Source organism: Lepisma saccharinum, chromosome 30 (assembly GCF_977018435.1).
Source record: "Lepisma saccharinum chromosome 30, izLepSacc3.1, whole genome shotgun sequence".
NCBI lineage: Eukaryota > Metazoa > Arthropoda > Insecta > Zygentoma > Lepismatidae > Lepisma > Lepisma saccharinum.
Window position 1 is genome coordinate 32,154,508 of NC_139258.1, and position 21,164 is coordinate 32,175,671.

The window sequence follows — 21,164 nt, forward strand, 5'->3', positions numbered from 1 at the left end:
AGTTATGTGCAGAATGTTCAAAATTGCATCTTTTTTTCACATTTTGCGATTTCGCGCATCGCGAAAATTCAATGTCCGTATTAATTAGTAAGGAAGTAGATTGTTTCGTCAGAATGATCTGAAAATGTAATTACAATTGCCTCAAGAAGTTGGGGAATTGGTCTAGTGAAAATTAATGGGAACCTCATTTGGACCGTACTGTATAATTCACATTGTATCTAAAGATATCTGTTTGGCGGTTACGCGGAGATATGTAATTTACTCTGATAAGCTTACTTTCATTTTTCGATTCAAATTTTCTTCATGATCGATTTTGCCACCCGTCTCGTGGCTTCGTTAGGCCTGTACTGTCTTGCTGTTGGAGGTGGTATAATTTTTTCTGTTTTGCAGGCAACCTGTTAGTGCGGAGGTTGATGCAGACACCCTCAGGAAACTAAAAATAGATCTTCAACAGGCAGAGTCTCGTGTGACACTGTTGGAAAATAAGTTGCACGATGCTGAAACAGATGCACAAACCAAAGCTGAAGAGGTATGTTTCAGTTGAGTAAATTTTTTGTTGACTTGCTTGTCAATTGAAGAACATATTTTGACATAGACAGTTGTACAGTTGTAAATAGAAAAAGTACAAGTTATGAACGTTTTTCTGTTTTGCGTAGGAAAGCAAATAAAGATCATTCAGATTTTAGTTGTGGAATTTTGTAATATTGTATTCTGTAGATGTTTTGAAAATAATTGTTTAAAACAATATATGTGAGCAATTGCTAAATACATGAAATAGGAAAGAAGGGAATCTTACAGGACATGTTACCAACATGATGAGCATCTTGACATTTGCCATCTTCGAGTCAACTTCATTTTCTTGAGGGACAAGATGGTCATCTGGAATATTAAAATGGGCTAGAATTTCACGAGAAACATTCTGATATCTTTATTTTTATCATAACATTAACAGTTACGCTGCTTGAACCACAAGTATGTTTTGTTATGTTGGTGGTGGTGGTGAAATAGAAACTGTTGGAAATCATTTTGATTATGCCATGTTATTGTAAAAGATTTCAAGGAACATCATCTTGAAATCTCAAGAAGTGGATACAGTTAACTTCTTCATGTATCAACCCACCTATAACAGTAAACATCTTGAGTTCAGAGAGCATAAAAGTTAAAGTTACATTCAAATTAAGCACATCATGATGTTGCTCATGATATTCTAGCACATTTTAGAATTTATTTACTTTACAAAATCAGCACATGTATTATATTTTTGTTCATGAATGTAATACCAAACTGACCGAGTTTTGAAATAAATTGCAGGCTATTAGTGTATGTTGGGCAGTAATTTTACCAAAACTAATACATTTATGCCTATTCATAATTGGGAAAAGAGAGACGTGGTACTATATAAATGCGGAGAAACTAGTACTCACTTTTATCTGCGAAGCTGTTTTTTCTTCTTTTTCGATTAATTTCAGTGGCCCCTGCCACCATCCTCGTTGGAACTTGTACTGTTGCTTGTCGTGCGTCTTTTGTTCGTAGTTCTCTGGTTGCCGCTAGGTGCGGGCAAGCTCACCACACTTGGATTCCCCTACTACAACAGTTATCACCCGGAAATAACAGACGACACAAACCCAGACGGACAGTTAACAACAGCGCACCTAGCGACAACCAGAGAACTACAAACAAAAGACGCACGCCAAGCAACAGTACAACAAGTTCCAACGAGGATGGTGGCAGTGGCCACTGAAATTAATCAAAAACGAATAAAAAACAGCTTTGCGGATAAAAGTGAGTACTAGTTTCTCCGTATTTATGCCTATATTGGCCAATTCTGGAAGAGTAGTGACGAATATGTCCCATTGCATGTTAGTTGAAGATTCATATAGTGAAAATCTTAAAATTCCAAACAAAATATAATAACACTAAATATGCTTATGAAGGCAGTCTTTATTTCTGTAAATAACACTTAACATCTGTCATTTGAGTTTGGTTCTGAGTGAAAAAGACACTGATATGGGGTTGAAACTATTGTGTGTTACATGTTTTTTATGGGAATATAGACTGCCTTGGTCAGCATATTTAGTGTTTTTTCTATCATAGGAACAAGGCGTAAAAGTGTTACCATCAAACAAAATGCTTTTAGAATTTAAACTTTCCAGATAGATTTTTAAGTTCTGAGGACTTTGTTTGAAGCATTTCACTATAGCTAGAGTTCTTCAGTATGTATACAGTGACACCTCAGTTTTACTTTTTTCAGGGGCCAAGCTGTAAAAACTTAAAATCGAGAAAAATTTTAGAACATTTTGTTTTGGTGAGATCTTTAAGAATGAATGTGTGAAGCAGAAAACTGTCAAATCTGGTGTATTTCGTTCAATGTTTATAAGACATGTGTGTGTATTTGTGAATGTTCTTTTAGATGACGGAGATGGTTATCCAGTTGAGGGAATATGAGTCGGGTGACTATGGATTGGCCGAAGCTGTTGGGGAAATTAAAGAACTGAGGAGACAGTTGCGTGTGAGAGATCGTCAGATTGAGGAACTAGTACAAGAATCCAATGAATTGCAGTCACAAACAGGACAACTTGAGGATGAAAATATTGCTCTTCGGTATGAATTTTTTTCTTTTCATCCAATCATGTTGATATTGTTCTTCTTACTTGATAGGTAGCTTGCAAAATTTATCCAACTTGTATGCAATAAATACACGTAAATGAGTTACTAACTTTATCCAGGAGGCTTGCATTTAAAGGTCTCACGGATAAAGTTAGTAACTCGTTTATATGTACAGTGAAATCGCAGTTATGCATTTCGCGATAGTATGTTTTTCTTGTTAGTATTTTGTCTAGGAATTAATTCGTGCGGTTGTTACGCACACATTGAAGCTGTAGTTCAAACACAAAATACATAAATACCTTAAGAAAAATATTGTCCATCGCGAGCCACCACTTTCGCCCATCTGTCAGGCAAGTTACGGATTCCGTGGCGAAAGAAGTCATCCTTTGAAGCGATCCAGTCAGAGACCCATTTTTCGATATCTTCTGAAGAAGTGAACCGCTGTCCAATCAAATCGTTATTCATGCAATCGAACAAGTAGTAGTCCGAAGGAGCAACGTCTGGTGAATACGGCGGGTGGGGTAAAACTTCCCATCCGACATTTTCTAAATAGGTTTTGACCGGTTTTGCGACATGTGGGCGAGCGTTATCATGTTGAAAAATAAGTTTATCATGTCTGTTCTCCCATTCTGGTCGTTTCCTGGCCAGAGCTTGCTTCAAACGCAATAATTGTCGTCGATAACGTTCTCCATTAATAGTTTCACCCGGTTGCAGAAGTTCATAGTACACCACACCTTTCATATCCCACCATATGCACAGCATAACCTTTGCACAGTGAATATCTCGTTTCGGTTGTGATGGACCTGGTTCACCTGGCTTCACCCAGGCCTTTTTTCGTTTCGGGTTCTCGTAATGGATCCACTTCTCATCGCCAGTAACAATGCGATGCAAAAACTGTCCTTGAAGCAGCAATTCGCAAATGGTTTTTCGTCTTTCAACGTCTCTGTCTTTCAATTCATGTGGAACCCAATGTGACATCTTTTGAATCATTCCCATGGCTTTGAGGCGTTTGGAAACTGTTGTTTGATCAACGCCTAATGCTTCTGCAAGTTCTTCCTGCGTTTGACACGAATCCTGATCGAGCAATGCTCTCAATTCTTCGTCTTCAAATTTTTTTGGCTCTCCAGGTCGCTCTTGGTCTTCCAGGCTGAAATCACCACTTCTAAATCATGCAAACCACTTCTGACACGTTCGCTCAGCTAGCGCATGGTCACCATACACTTCCACCAAAATATGGTGACTTTCGGTAGCACTTTTCTGCATGCTAAAGTAATGAAGCAGAACACCCTGCAAAAACACTTTATCTGGCACGAACTGCGCCATGTTCAGTTGACTACAAAATGCTGTTGTTGACGCGTCAATCAACTGCCGTATACTACGAACGATGCACGCTGACAGGAGTTTTCAATGCATGTGTGGCTACATGGAACTGTGGGACGATACGCTTGTTACGCCATCTCTTGTCCAGGCGCACGAATTAATTCCTAGACCAAATACATTTTTTTCCTGGCAGTCCCTGCCAATTTCCATAAGGCTGCGTATTATAATATTTCAGATATATAATTTTTCCAGTTATACGTTCAGCGATTTTAGTCCCAACAAGGGAAATACTTCAGTTATACGTTTTTAACTGTGCTTTCTGGAAAGAATCCTGCTCTTGGAGTTCAAGATTTCCGTGATGATAATAACATGTGCACCCATTCCCAAACAGGTTTTTTTATCAGCTGCAACCATGGGACCAGACTCTCGACTTGGAATTCTATTTTTGTCGCTTGCATCGGAAGGCAGAGGATGGCACCCTTGAACCAGATTGGCCTATGCTAAATAATACTGCTTTTGTTCTTTTGCATTGTATTGGGCAAGTCGTATCTGCCTGAAGCAGATTGGTAACTGATATCTTTCAAGCTGTCACACAAGTCACTGGCGCCAAAGCCTAAACATTACAAACAAGCTGAAGAAAGGGAGGGGGAGTCAACAGCAGTTTGCAGGTGGGGAAAAGTTCCCCTGTGTCTTATTACCATAATATTTAACAATAATATGGTTGACAGAGAAGTTGGAGTACTATTTTTTTATGCAAATGAAATCGCAGATAAACAAATTATTGAAAACTGTGACTTATTTTTAGTGTGTGAATGGTGTGAATTGCTACAAATATCAAGTGTCTGTGTCAGTGGAAATTGGTAAGGGTTGAAATTCGTAAGCAAACAAAAGGGATACAAGACAGGCAACTTGGTTACAGCACTAGCATTAGATTACTGACTGTTTCTTTCTTCACTACTTCCCAACCATTCCCCCTGCCCCCTTACCTTTCCCAAGCTGGCAGGTTGCAGCATAATGAATACACACTTCGAAGAAATTCAACAACCTGAGTGAAAATGGAATAAGGGATGAAATCCATTTTGGAAATAGCTAAATTTATAAAGTGATATAGACCTTGAAAGAGCAAAAATATGCCAAATACAGGGTGTACACAAAGTCTCTGACACATTTTAAATTATTAATAAATTAGAATCTTGTAAAGATACAAATAAACTGGTGGCAATGATAGATAAATAAACTCAAAACGTTTTATGTCCTGTGTCAGTACCGTATTAATCTATAAGATTATATTTTATTTAAACTCTCTCTGGATGCTTCATGTTGACCAGGGCATTCACTTGTTTACTCCAGTTGTCTCAACCTCTGTAGTATGTGAATAATGCACAGTGTTGTGCTATGCAAACTTCCTGATGTATTCAGGATATAGGAAGTTCCATCATGTTTATGGAGTCAGCTGTTTGCAATAGAGGTAGTAAAAATCACGATTTGGCATGGAGGAAAGTCTCCATGGCCTGGGTGAGACAGACTGAGAAGGGACTGACTTTTTTTTTGGATTGAGGAGAGAGAGGAGCTTGGAGAAAGGACTTGAGGGAAAGTGAGGCGAGTCCTGGTCAACGAGCAACGAAGCCTTGAGAGGTCTTACTTTTATCTTCTATATGTGCTCCTTTTGTCGCACAGAGAATGTCAAGATGATAATCTATATCTTCCCATGTTGGCATCCACAGTGGCTATCGCGCTGTTTATTATGGCTTCCAGAACTTCCAGGTGGCTTTGCGGGCCAAGGAATCTGACACATTCATCTTCATTGCTTGTGCTGGGACATCCTGAGTGATTCTATCAAAGGCACTCTCCGTTTCCAAAACTCTTTTTTTTTTTTCAGTGACTAATAGTGTTTCTAGAAGGAGGACATTCTGGTAATGTTTTCTAAGTTTATCTGTGTCTGTGTCACTGATTGTATTTCCAAAAACCAGAACACAGTTTGAGCTTTCTCCTGTAGAGTCTCCATTTTCTTCATTTACAGTAAAATTTCCCTGTTATCCTAGTCTGTGGAATCACTTGTGATATTTATTTTTATTTATTTATTTATTTATTTACTGCCCTCAACAGAAGTAAACCTCCACTTACAGATGGCAGGAAAGAAACAAAGAAAACAATACAATTAGCAAATATATAAACATACATCCACCGATAATACAATCAATCAATAACATAATCAATAATGAAATTAAACAATCTGACGCTTTCTCTTGTCGTTCACCATACAAGAACAAAGACTTGTGCAATAATTACATACATAAAATACCTATAGATATGTAATTGTAGAATACAATGGAAAATAATGGGGAAAATAGTGATACCGGAATGATTACAGTGTATTTTTGTCATAATTCTGATTCAATCATTGATATGAAAAGATAGAAAACATTTTTGAGTTTTTCTGTTGATTAATATCAATACTTCACTTGTACCTATGTCTAGGCTGATATTATTCAACAATGAAGTGTGTAACACACTTTGTGTTCACCATTGTATAACCAAAAAATGGCTAAAATATGCTGTCACAGAAATGATGAAATATGCATACATATGCCTTAACCTTTACTGGCCCGATGATACTATATGGTATCATGGTGCTTACGAAATGGATGTGCTTTTTGACCTTCATACTCTTATGTTTGGGTGGAAACTCTGACATAGATCTGGAGCATGCCTGGGAAATTCACATTGATGACCCCCCTCCCCTCTCTCTGCAACATATCCATGCCACATTTCGGAACAGAGTTTCACATTTTGGCTTATTATTCAACTTGTATGGCACCCAGGAACATGAAACATGTTTCATTCTCTTTTGAATCGTCCATTCTTTGAAAAGAATACTAACATTTGCACCCTCTCCCCAAAATAGCAGGAGAAGAGGGGACAAACTCCAGATTTTTATGTCTTTTTCCATTGGAATTCGGGGGTTGTGACCCCCCAAAGCTCCCCTTCCTTGGTCCGGCATTCTGAATTGTACATGGTTGCAGGTTGCATGCGCTGATGTTGTAGCTGCAAAACAAAAGTTATCCGAAGTAGATTGCTCCAATAGTGCCCAAGTTATAACAATTTTCCTCCAATGAGTGTTCGAATTTAAAATTCCTGCCGAAAAGCTTGGACCAGAATGGGATTACTTTCATAAACCTGCTCGCCCGTCTAAAGGTTAATGTAATTAATTTTTCCTAGCATGAATTTCTATTTGTTGCTGGAACATATCACCTTTACCAAAAAAAAAGAAGAAAGAAAGAAGATCCTGTGACAGCCGATATTGGTGCTGATATATTTGTATTGGAAAGTATGGGCTTTAATTTGATGTCCAATACCAGCTGATGTGCTTTCAGAGTGAGTGAATCTTGCAGGTTCCACAAAAATTAACATTGTCTAGAGCCTAATCCTGAGAATTATGCAAAGTGAACAATTTTTATCATTGCAACAGTATTGCATGGAGATATGAATTTTGTGATTCAATCATCATTTTATGTTAAATTATGAATATTTTAAATTTAATGTAGTAGATTTATATTTTGATAAATTTATAAATACAGGAAAAACTCGTTAATACGATATTGACAGTACTTTCCACTAAATTACAAATAATTTATAAATGTATTGGCTCAATAAAATTATGACAAACTAATACACTAATATGCCTATATCAGCTGTCCCTTATAACAGTGTGCTGGCTCCCATGGTGGAGTGGTTAGCACATCGTGCTACAATGCCAGGGGTCCCAGGTTCGAAACCTGGCCTGGGCATGGATGTTTGTGAGTGTCCATTCATCAATTTCATCATATCATCACCCATCCCCATCCCCATCTTCGCAAAAAGTGGCACAAATTTCAAAGTAAAATAAAGCATATCAATGAATCAAACCTTATAACTGTGCTTTTTTCATTTGTTGAAATAGTAATTGAAACTGTTTAGTAATTGCATTGCTTAACCTGTATTCACATTTTGAGTTACTTTATACCCCCACTTTTTTTCTAGTGAGAGGCTGGGAATTCCTCCTAGTGAATCTGTAAGTGTGAATGGTGTTTCAGCTTTGAGGAAAAGGGAACAGTCTTTGCTGCAAGTCCTTCAGCAGGAGGCAGAGCATTTGGAAGAGGACAAAGTCCAGCTTAAACTTGAGGTAAACAGAAAGGCCAGAGGCTGTTGTACAATTAGGCACTGTAAGGGAGATTTTACACCAAAGTGACAAGTTGCATGTCATTTGAAAATTAACCCTAAGACATAAATTCAACCTTTCATACTGGAGTGACCTGACATACCAAATGTGTTACTTATCATTTGAGGTGTTATTATTAAAGATTTTATTGATTTTTTCTTAAGTGTCCGTATTGTGTAGGTTAGCTTTTGGTGGATGGCACTATGGTAAATAAAAAAGCAAAATTTCGGTACAAAAACAGTTGATTTTGGGTTCAAAAGCAGTAAATAAAATAAAATTACGGTGTTATAGCGGTGAATAATCACATCAAAAGTGCTATATAAAATGACATTTTAGTTTTAAAATTGTGAATATAATCCTAAATTTGATTTAAAACTGCACTTATTACACAAAATAAACTTACCCCTTCTAATAGCACATTTATGTAGTTACCAGAGTATTAAGTTTATTCCTGTGTAAAGCAGTCCATTTTTGCTTCTCAAATGTTTACAGCAGAATTAATCAATGTTCCATGAATTGCATAACTCACAGGATACTTCAGACTTCAGAAAGTGTCGCGTCGGGATATAAACGGTAGATTTCGTGTTTAAAAGTATATTTCGCATTATTTTGTGACAAAACAGGGTAGAAAAATGCGCCTCACACCTTTCAGAAACATGAAAAATGAACGTTACAGGATATTATTTCATATTTCGTGTTTTCGTCAAAAACAAAATTTTCATGCCTCTAGTTATTAGCATTTTAAGAGTTAGGGGAAAGTTCCATAACTACAGCTTGATAACAACCCACGCACCAACAGAGGATAAATCTGAGGAAGAAAAGGATGCTTTCTATGATAAATTGGAGAGGGTTTACGATTCATGCCCCCAATATGATATCAAAATAATTCTTGGAGATTTTAATGCAAAGGTAGGCAGGGAAATCTGGGCTAAACCTGTGATAGGATCTCATAGCCTGCACCATGAGAGTAACAATAATGGAATAAAACTGATTGATTTTGCAAATAGGCATCAAATGATCATAGCAGGCACCTTTTATCCTCACAAAGATATACATAAAGCAACATGGAGAACTCCAGATGGGAGATCAAGTAACCAGATAGACCATGTAATTTTAGATAGTAAACACAAATCAAGCATTTTAGATGGACGTAGTTTTAGGGGAGCAAATGTAGACGCAGATCACTACCTGGTGATTACTAAGATCAAGAACAGAATATCATGTATACACAAAAGGCAAGAAAGTAAAATCACAAAATATGATATATATAAATTGAAGGAAAAAGACAGAAAGAAAACATATCAGCAAAAGATTACTGACAGACTGAAAAATCTGGAAGATGGCGTGAACAACACTAATCCCAATGAAGAGTGGTGCAAAATACGAGATGTAATAATAAAAGTAGCAGATGAGGAAATAGGGGAAATGAAGAAACAAAACCGTAACGAATGGTTTGACGAGGAGTGCAAGGAGATAACCAAGCAGAAAAATGAAGCATACAGAAATATGATACAAAGTTATTTTACAAGAGCAAAGCTAGAAGTATATAGAGAACTGAGAAGGAAGGAAAAGAAAATACACAAGAGAAAGAAAAAAGAGAGTGTGGAAAGTAAAATGAGACAAGTGGAATCATTTAATGGAAAACGAGAGAGTAGAAGATTCTATAGAACTGTCAATGAAATGAGAGGATTCCAAACTGGAGCATATATATGTAAGGATAAAGACGGACGACTGTTAAGTAATGACCAGGATATTTTAATTAGATGGCAGGAACATTTTAATGAACTTTTGAATGAACAAAACCAGAATGGAAGTGGAATGGAGCAAGAACAGAATCAGCATACGGAAGAAGATCAGAATGTAACAAATCCCCAGCTTAATGAACAGGAAAAGCAGGGACCTAGCCTTGAAGAAGTTAAGAGTGCCATTGAGAAGCTGAAAAACAATAGAGCGCCAGGATCTGACAAAATAACAGCAGAGATGATGAAACTTCACGGAAGGGACTTCTTGAGAAGCATTCAAAATCTACTAGATAAAATATGGAAGGATGAAGAAATCCCATTACAATGGGAAGAAGGTATAATATACCCCATATATAAGAAGGGGGATCGCCTACAAACAGAAAACTATAGAGGCATCAGCAAACTTAACACCGGATACAAAATTCTCTCTAATATACTTTTCCGAAGGCTCTCCCCGTATGTAAATAAAATAATAGGTGACTACCAATGTGGCTTTAGAGAGGGAAAATCGACCTCAGACCACATACATACAATTAGACAGATATGCGCAAAGACAAAAGAATTTGGAATAAATACATATCACCTTTATATAGATTTTAAATCTGCGTATGATACCATACGAAGGAACGAGCTGATTGAAGCCATGAGGGAATTTAACATCCCACAGAAATTAGTAAATCTAGTAGAAGAGACTCTAAAAAAAGTGCGATGTAGAGTACAAATAAGAAATCAGCTATCTCAAGAATTCGAAACAAAACAAGGATTGCGTCAAGGAGATGCCCTGTCATGTATGCTATTCAATATTGCACTAGAAAAGGCTGTCAGAGAATCAGGCATAGACACTAGAGGAACTATAATAAACAAGTCAGTGCAAATGATGGCATACGCAGATGATGTGGTTATAATAGCTAGAACAACAAGAGCACTGCGTGAAGCTGTAGCTAATCTCCTTACAGCAGCACAAAAAACGGGGCTTGCAGTAAATGCTGCTAAAACAAAATACATGGAAATAACCAAAGTGCATACTAGTACTACACATTTTGAAGTTAACGGGCTCTCCTTTGAGAGAGTACAGGAATTTAAATATCTTGGAGTGTATATAACAGAAAAAGGAGATTCCCTGACAGAGATTCAACACAGAATAAGTATGGCAAATAGAAGTTACTTTGGACTTGGAAAACATATGAAGTCCCGGTATATCAGAAGGAAAACAAAAGTTAAGTTATATAAAACGTTAATAAGACCTATTTTAATGTATGGATGTGAATCATGGATTATAACTAAGAATGCTGAGACAATGATCGGAAGTTTTGAAAGGAAGATCCTGCGCAGGATCTATGGTCCTATATGTGAAAACGGATTTTGGAGAAGAAGATACAATAATGAACTATATCAACTCTACCAAGATATAGATATTGTGAAGGAAATTAAACTAATACGGTTAAGGTGGCTAGGACATATATACCGAATGCCAGATAACTCGATGTGCAAAAAGATAACGTTTATGCATATGGAGGGCAGGAGAAAAGTAGGAAGACCACCTTTAAGGTGGGTTGATTCGGTAGAAGAGGACCTAAGTATGCTGGGAGTTAGGAGTTGGAGAAGGAAGGCGCTGGATAGAGATGGATGGCGGAAGATTCTGAAGGAGGCCAAGGCCTGTGATGGGCTGTAGTGCCAGAAAAGAAGAAGAAGTTATTAGTTTAGATAAAACATAAAGGTATTTTTAAAATCTGTCTTTTGAGATAAGTAAGTACACACTTCCAACTGAGCTAAAATTGTAGAAAATTTTACTGAGATATTTTTACTGTGTGGCCTAACTGATATAAAATGTGCATTCACACTGAACAGAGAGATATTTATGTTGTAAGAAATAAAGTTGTCAGATATGGTACTTAACCTGTGTGGGTCAAACTGAGGGTAAATGATCTACAACTGCATTCCCACTCGTAACCAGGTTAATGTAGAGCCAGGATGACTTGTGGTAGGAAACCATTCTGGTAATTTAATTTTTAACCCACTGAATTGTAGAGCCGCAGTGGTCTAGTCAGTAGGGCATCTGACTGCTACGCGGTGACCCATGTTCTATTCCTGTGGTGGGTGATCTAAAGTCGGAATTTTTTGTCCTTGTCCCCGCATTAAACAACTCTGGGGCTCTTACATATTTCAGCACAAAATCGTTATTTTCTGAAGATTGTTTACACAGCCACCTCACACCCTCACCCTGACTAACAGATTTTTAAAAAATAGAACTGTTCTTCCAGATATTTTTAAAAATTGAGAAACCTGTTGATATATACATCTTGTACTAGTACTTGTATTTATAACATAACATAATGATTATCGACAATTTATTTGGATTGGATTTCAAGGTTTTAGTAACAGATTCATATTCCTTTTTTCATGCATATTATTCACTTGCATAGGCTAATTATGATGTGAACGTTAAATATATATAAATATATATATATATAAAAATGTCCAATATAATAGCACAAACAAATTCTGGTTTTTCTACCACTGCCAACTGCCATAACCATCTTGTTGCCAGATAAAGTTCTCTGGTTCAGCTGCTAGAAGTTGTGGGAACAACCATTCTTGAAGCATATCCAGGTAGATTACCCCTGTCGCAGTTTCTTCCACGAAGAAGAACGGCCCATACACTTGACTTCGAGACACTGCACAGAACACATTGAGTTTAGGTGAGTCTCGTTCACATTGCACGAACTCGTGAGGATTTTCGGTACCCCAAATACGAACATTGTGTGTGTTAACATGTCCCTGTCGCCTATTCTATTCCTTTGCTATGCCAGCGCCGCCAACTTGGAAAACTGAGAACTAATGAACACCAACAAAATTTCAAACATTCAAGTCATGAATTAACACTGAATGAACACTGTTCACATATTCTACAAGAAGTTATAACAATTTAAAACTAGGACATTCTTTTTTGTACACACTGTACTTTTATAAATCCAGTGTGCTAGCCAACTGCTCAACGCCACTGATTATGTACTAAAATCACAGGCCTGTCATACATTCGATCCTCACCACTAGCAAAAAGAAATTTATTCACCTGCTCTCTCAAAAACATTGTGTTAGAATAAGTATAGTTAAAGGCACTAGACAATGGATAATGTATAATTAACATTGCATGCTAATGTAGAACCATTGTCACTAATATACAGAGAACTAAGAGGAAGTTTTCATCAATATACATATGCAGCTGTGGTGACTCATCCAGCTTCTTGCTAACCTCCATGGCAGAATGGTTAGCACAGTGTGCTACAATGCCAGAGGTCCTGAGTTTGAATCCCAGCCTGGGCATGGGTGTTCTTTGTGAGTGTCCCTTCATCAATTTCATCATGTCATCACCTATGCTCATCTTCGCAAAAGTGGCAGAAAAGATAAATAAAATAAACTAAATCAATCAATCATGTAGCATCACCAGAATCGTTCCCAGGTTTGATACTCTGTGGACGTGTACAGAGGTTCGGTCCCAATTGAAAATGATGGTCCAGTCCCAATTAACATATATGTGCATCAAGTGGAGTTAAAGATGCAAACTCAAGAAATAGGTGCCTGGGTGGTTGTTAACCACTTGCTTGATTAACCCGAGTTAACTCGGAATTTGTTTTTGCTTTACATATTATTTACCTGAGTTATCTCGTTAAAATCGTACAACTACAGTGCACTTTTCTGCCTACCCGGACAGTCTCGTTTGAGCCTTAATAGGTGTTAATTCCCATTTTGGCCACTAGGTGGAAGGTGTAGATAGCTTGTCAAGGTACTGTTGCCATCTACCGGATTCCCGTGACAGTACGTAGTTGTCGCCTTTCCAGATGCGAGAGGAAAAAAGTTTCGTCACGAGTCAAGATACTATTGCCCAGATTGCAATGTTGCACTCTGTGTTAGCCCATGCTTTCAGGTTTATCACACTGTGGGTAGTAGCATTTGATGTGACACAGTATGTGTGATAGTCTGTAAACTTGGACAGCATTAAAATGTGAAGACATTTTATTTTCGACAGTTTATATGCTATTTTCAAACATTTGTAGTACTTTATATGTACGAGTTAACTCGGGTTAATAATTATGGAGGATTTTTTAATAGTTTTGTGACCTTATTTGACCCCAAAAAAGAATTTTGTTACTGTCCCTTAATTGCCGATATTGTTACAATACAAACACACAATAAAAAAAAATGTGTAAAATATGGACCATTTTTGGGAAAATAATGTATCAGGCAAGTGGTTAAGGCAGATGGAGATATCTGCTTATAACATTGAGTCTGCTGTGGCCACAATTCAGAATGTGATTTTATCACACAGTATAGTGCACTTACTTTTTATTTAGAATCTATATGTTTCTTTTTTTTTCTTTTTTTTTCTTTTCCTTATTCTGAATTTGTAATTGCGACTGTTTTCTATTTACAGAATAGGAAACTTAAGCAGCAGGTTAACAAACTTATTCGTCAGATGCAAAGAGTTGGTCTTCAACCAAGTGTTGATTCTGTTGATGTGGCCGATTTTAGTTCTGGATGGCGCTCCAAGGTTTCTGATACAGGTACTTAGTAGCCACTGTAATTTTTGTTTACAGGGAAACCTCGATTTTACATTTTTTTGAATGGATCATGTTGAAAAATACTTGGAAGTTCAAAAATTTAAAATCCAGGAAAATTTTATAGCATGTTGCTTTATTGAGACCATGAGAATTGAATGTATAATGCGAGAAAATGTAAAATCAGAGTTTCCATTGTACCTAACTTTAAAAAAAAATTAAGGTATGATATTTTGCATTCAGCTGCATTGAAGCTCGGGAGGCTGAATAGCCAAATTAGTTACTACTTTAACCTCAAGGCCTAAGTTCAGTTCCAATAGGTAACCCCCAGAATTGCAGTGGTGACTCTGCATAAAGAGGACAATAGGATGGCTACTTAAATGGAAGAGACTCAAGTCTATAAATCTGGATAACAACAGCAATGCACTCATGACCGGATCAAGAAAGTGTAGGGCGTTACCCCCACACCCCCTATACGTCTTCATGGCATTATGCTAAGCACAGGGGAGCACTTTACCTTTTTTTATGCAACTTATGCACTGGCCATGTGTTACCAGTAAAAATCCTCTGACAAATCTTAGCTGCCAAAGGTCAAAGACATAATGGAGTTAATTTATTGGAATTGCAGAACCATGTTGTGTACAATTACACAATATTATATAAGGAATATAACAGATATACTAGTTTTTCTTGTATGTGCGCATTGCTTGCATTATAAAATTATTTTCCTGTAGTTTACGGTTATTACAAGCATAAGAAAACAGTTTTTTGTTGTTATGTTTCAGGAGAACACACGCTCCCTTCATGAGACATTTATTTTCATTTTGACTAAAGATACCTTTTTTTTTTCAGAACACACTCTCCCTTTAACAGACATTTATTTTCATTTTGACTAAAGATACAGTTATAATAATGGTTAGCAATTTTTTAAACTTTAAATTTTTTAAATCTTTAGTCAAAATGAAAATAAATGTCTGATGAAGGGAGTGTGTGTTCTCCTGAAACGTCACAACGAAAAACTGTTTTCTTATGCTTGTAATAACAGTAAACTACAGGAAAATAACAGATATACTTCTTTATGTTTCTTATATTTTGCAGTTACAATTATAATTTCAGTTTATGCCCAAACTTGCTGAAATATGCAACATAAATGTGATTTCATTTACTTACACAAGTAAACAATTTCTTTTTAACATGCCTTTTCTGTAAAAAACATGCATGTGTATATAAATCCTCACTACCCATATATGAGTATATATTAGGAATGGGCCAATGTGAAATTTTGGTCAATACCGACAAAGCACAAATATGAAATTTACTGATATCGATAACTGATATTCTACCGATCCGATATAAAATTCCAAATGGTACTTAAAGAACTTGAATGGTTCATTGATCTTCTTCATAAATGTGTGTTTCCAGTTGACTGCAGTGCAAAGGAAGTTGCATATTTACACATTTACTTTTTTAAAAGTTGGGCATGGAGATTATCCATAAAAAATTTAACAAAATGGCAGAACTTTGCACTAAATTATAAGATATTTATAGATATTGTTGTAATCCCGTCTTACCTGGGATCTGAGGTCACAGGGATGCTTCAATAATACATTTTAGGTAGAGCTTAATTATACTTGTCAGTTGAACCTGCTCCGATTAAGAGGAATGAGATATGGAAGGTTGAATTTAAAGGTTATTTACGCTTGTTCATACCTGGTAGGCGAGTGATGTTCTTGTCCAGATGCTTCTTGCAGACCGAATTGTGACTGATGTCAAGGTTCGATCCTGTGACCCTTGACTCACTGATCCGAGCAATCCCGCGCGACTGGCTGCATGCTTATGCAGCCGTAACTTCGTGTACCGTCGTCGTAGTTCAGTAAGTTGTAATGTGTCGTAGAGTAATCCAAGAGTAATGAGCGACTAATGAGACGAATGATCCAAAATGAGCCAAAAGAGCCAAATGAGAGCAAGCTTCCTTTTATAATCTTTGGCTTCGAAAGGTTATTACACCTTTCGAACACGCTGGATCATGTTAGATCCACGCATTTGCCTTTCAGTCATTGCTTCACAGAAGTTACAAAGTTAGCGAATTCTTGGGATCGCCCGCTGGTCGGACAATTCCAGGAAATAAACAAGCGTAAATATTATCATGACGAGGTTTTCTCGTATTTGAAATCTCCATATCTCTACAATATATTGGATCAGTAAAATAATCGGTAATTTTGCCAAGAAACCAAATGCTGATATCAGCTACCAATAGCATACCGATTAATCTGTCCCATCCCTAATTGAGAGCTACGTGAAACTGTTAAAATGTTCAGCTGACACTATCAGTAGGAACTGACAATAGTATTGGCAACAGAATTAATATAAATTCAAGGTCCTAGACAACTTCTTTGATAATTTATTTATTGTTTTATTAGTCAGTGCCTGAATATTTTAATGTATTAACAAGTTACACTATTTATTGTACTTACAGCCAGAAGACAATTGAACTTTGATGCCATAAATATACATGGAGATGAAAAATTCCCTTCATTGGAAATTGAGAGGCTGTCTGCAGAGAACGAACAATTAAATTGCGTTAATAAAGATCTTGAGACAAGGCTGCAAGATACAATTGAGGAGAATGACTGTCTGCGGAAAGGATTACATGAAATTTTGGAGAGTGTGCATCTACAGGATGGTATGTAACACAGAGTTTTGTTTTTAATATGCTAATTGTATGCCGTTTACATTGAAAAACCAGAATCAAATCATAGGGGAGTGGGTAGGGGGAGGGAACAAAGCTGCACTTATTATTTATAGTGGTATTTTTGTTTGTACTCTTACTCATCCTGTTGCTGTTGGGCTGTAGAGCTGTGGTGAACTAATTGGTAGAACATTTAACTGCCACGTGGGGGACCCAGGTTTGATCCCGAGGGTGGTGATTTCAGGTGAGAAGTTTTCCTTCAATGTCCCAGCATGAAGTGGCTCTGTGGTCCACCCAGCCTCTAATAGATGTGTACCTGGTGGGACAGGGTAGGAGGCCTGAGCATGGTGATGCAATTTGCATACTTTCATTGATATTTAGACTCCATGAAAGTGTCATGAAACCTTTTTTTGGGGACTCCTCAAGGCACTTGAACAGTCGAAAAGTATCGGTCGATATTGGTGATTAATAGGGCTATGATTTTCATCACTTTTTGATAAGGGTGATGTGTTCCCTAAATATATAGAAATTCATATTATGAAGACACTAATTAAATTACAGTGCTTTCTAAAGGCATATTTAGGCATATTTGGCCATTTTTACGTGATACAGCATATTTTGATAGATTTTCGGTCATATTCGACATATTTTCACTTGTTCAAGGAATATTCAGCCATTTTCGAAGTGGATTCATTCTTACTCCCATGTTTATTCAAATTGTTCAGTTTATTTCCTGAAAAATGGTAAAAACCAGTCTTCTTTTTCTAATTGAATGAAATCAGAAAATGGACTTTGGCCCAAAATAACTCTGAGCAAATATTTGCTTATTGTTGAATTTCTTTGCTGTATATTTTCTGCAAAATTATGAGAACATTGCTGATAAAGTGAACTAAAAATAGTATGTGAAAATATCTCAGCATATGTTAAACATTGATGTTTGAAACAGTTCAGTTGTAAGGGAATATTTTTTTCAAATTATAGTGCATATTTTTTTAAAATTCTAGGTCATAAGAGCATTTATTTTGCATATTTTGGTGATTTTTAGCTCATATAAATCCTTGCCCTAGAGATAAAATTCCAAGTGATATTTTCCGATACCTAGACTTTTCTATCAGTATTAGCGATTTTGGCAGTTTTACTGTAAAAACCGATACACTGTTATGCCTATACTCATAGAGAACCAATTCAGCTGTCTCATTCCTTCTTAAGCTCAGTACATTTTTGTAGACACAGAAGATGTATTAGAAATTTAAGTTGAAAATATAAACTTAACCAACAATGGCAAGGTATGCCAAGGACGTATCTTTGATGCCTGAAAGCACAGCACCCTATGTGCACAGCCAGGGGTCACAGGTTCAAATCCCAGCCTGTGTATGGGTGTTTTTTGTGAGTGTCCCTTCATCCATTTCATGCTATCATCACTCATCTTGATTGTTGCAAATAACTGAAAGTGGCAGATTAACAAAAATTAAATCAAATCAATGCCTGAAAATGTGTTACCATGATACACAGTAATTAAAAATCATGTTATTGTTTTGTGTTTAATATAATTAAACTTTCCCCATTGATAGGGAGGTTAAGTCATAAGTCATGGCAACTATTTTTTTTCTCTCGAACGGAGAATAAGATGAAAAATCTAAGATATACGTTTGAAAGTGTATGGAATATACCTTTGAATGAAGCCACCAGATGAAGTCTGGATGCAGGAGACCTCGTAGGCAAGAGGCAGAACACAGGACATTGGACAACAGTGTTTTATTATGTCATGAACAACAAGTACACAAGACTACATGGTTTAACAACCTTCAAAATATTCTCCCAAGTTATCCACTTGTTTTTTTATTATGGCATGGACACCCAGTGCTTCCCGTAGCTCTGTATGGCATTCCCGTCCATTTCTGTCGCGGAGAACTGCTATTTTTACGTACAAACGTTGCTCCTGCTTCATAACCTAATTTCCGAATGCTGTCACTCACCGACTGAACTTGGGTGCATGCTTACTGCCTCACTATTGTTCACATACACCATCTGGTGGCTTCTTTCGAAAGTACATTCCATACACTTTCAAACGTATATCTTAGATTTTTCATGTTGCCGTAACTTATGACTTAACCCACGTATAAGAAAAACACAGTGCACCATACACCAAAACTCAATTGAGATGGAGTGGTTAGCACATCGTGCTATGGATGTTTGTAGTGTCCATTTGTCAATTTCATCATATCATGACTCATCTGCATCTTCGCAAATTAGCCAAAAGTGGCACAAGAAGCAAAGTAAAATAAAGCAAATCAATCAATAAACAATTGAAAAAGATAAGCTAATTACGCTAGCATATAACCTTCCCACATATGAAAGTTATACTTCATCCTTCTCTTTCGTATGCTCACAAATCCTAAACAAAATAGTATTCCTATTAGCCCTCATAATAGGAACTTTACTTTCTATATCATCAATCTCATGGTATGGAAGGGGCCTCCCCGCTGGCGCAGTGGTAGTATTGTTGCCTTGTAATCAAGGGGTCCTGGGTTCGATACCCGGTGGAGGCACATAGTGGTTTGGATCCCACTTTATAACTGTAGGTCCAGTCTCGATTAGTCTTTCTGTGCACAAAGTGGACTTAAAACACCAAATCAATCAATCAATCATGGTATGGAGGCTTAGAAATTAACTTAATGTCATTTACCCATTAATTTCTATGCCAGACAACCAAAGAAATTCAAAGTATGTTACATTTATTGTATGTGTTAAAAAACATAGTTAGTTCCTTACTTGGAGAAAGGTGGCATCATTGATTGTACAGGGTGATTCAAAGTCACCATATATACATACATAGCCAGTGGCTGGCCAACACTCTTCCCAGACTTGACCACTGGATTTTTATCTGGGGGGGGGGGGGTCCACTTGAAGGTGATCATATATCAGGAGAAGATTATTAGAGAGTTGTCCACTTGCAATGCCGCAATCTTGAAGCATGTTCTAAGATTTCTGTCAAGAGACTGCACGGAGTGCAAGCCGAGTGGGTGAAACGCATTGACATGTGCACTCACAACAAAGGGGGTTGTATTGAATGTGTTGTATAACCACAAAACTGCTTTGTATGCTATGTATGGCAACTTTTGAATCACTCTGTGTGCATAGTGCATGTTACACTTGTATGAATATAGAAACATGTTTTTAAATGTTTAATTGCCAGTAAATGATATATGAAACTGTTACTTCATTTCAGCCTCCAGCAGTGTGAGTCTAGAGTCTCCTGTTTTGGAAAAGCTCCTGCAGGCACTGGATTCACGGCATATTAGTGGATGGTACCACCCAGCAATGAGGCTACAGGCTCAACTTCAGGCTATGGAGGGGACCAACACAGCTTTAAGGGAACAACTACGGGGCAGCAGGTGTCATATTTTTTAGTTTATATTCATTGCACTGAGATTGCATTATTTGCTGTATATGGATGTTTGTATATTCACTTCAAAGAGTATTATTACTGCATTTCACTGTGTCAAGATGGCACAAAGGGCGTGGCACATTTTTGATCTCTGTGTAGGTGCAGTCTCTTAGTTCCTTTTAAAAAAATATTATTTTTCATGCCACCACATTTTGCTGAAAAAATAATAATTTATCCAGAATTATGCATAACGTACAGGATAATGTTTACTCAGGAAAATATTATGTTTTCATATAAATTGGAATTGTTGTGCTTAACCACTTGCCCGACACATTATTTTCCCAAAAATGGTCCATATTTTACACTTTTTTTTTATTGTGTGTTTGTAATGTACCAATATCAGCAATTATGGAACAGTAACGAAAGTCTATTTTTGGGGTCAAATAAGGTCACAAAACTTTTCAAAAATCCTCCATAACTATTAACCCAAGTTAACTCGTACATATAAGGAAGTACTACAAATGTTTGAAAATAGCCTATAAACTGTTGAAAATAAAATGTCTTCACATTTTAATGCTGTCCAAGTTTACAGACTATCACACATACTGTCTCACATCAAATGTTACCCACAGTGTGATAAACCCAAAAGCATGGGCTAACACAG

General features: G+C 36.9%; 1 protein-coding gene across 1 annotated transcript in view; it reads left to right on the forward strand.

Moving 5' to 3' along the window:
- The window catches only part of Cep290 (Centrosomal protein 290kDa), a 128,763-nt gene that overhangs the window by 23,920 nt on the left and 83,679 nt on the right, over positions 1 to 21,164 (forward strand). Inside the window, exons 10-15 of the mRNA XM_083115643.1 lie at positions 391 to 529; positions 2,411 to 2,601; positions 7,948 to 8,089; positions 14,300 to 14,429; positions 16,900 to 17,106; positions 20,342 to 20,507. Coding sequence (XP_082971769.1) covers positions 391 to 529; positions 2,411 to 2,601; positions 7,948 to 8,089; positions 14,300 to 14,429; positions 16,900 to 17,106; positions 20,342 to 20,507 — 975 coding nt within the window. The remainder of the gene's footprint in view (positions 1 to 390; positions 530 to 2,410; positions 2,602 to 7,947; positions 8,090 to 14,299; positions 14,430 to 16,899; positions 17,107 to 20,341; positions 20,508 to 21,164) is intronic.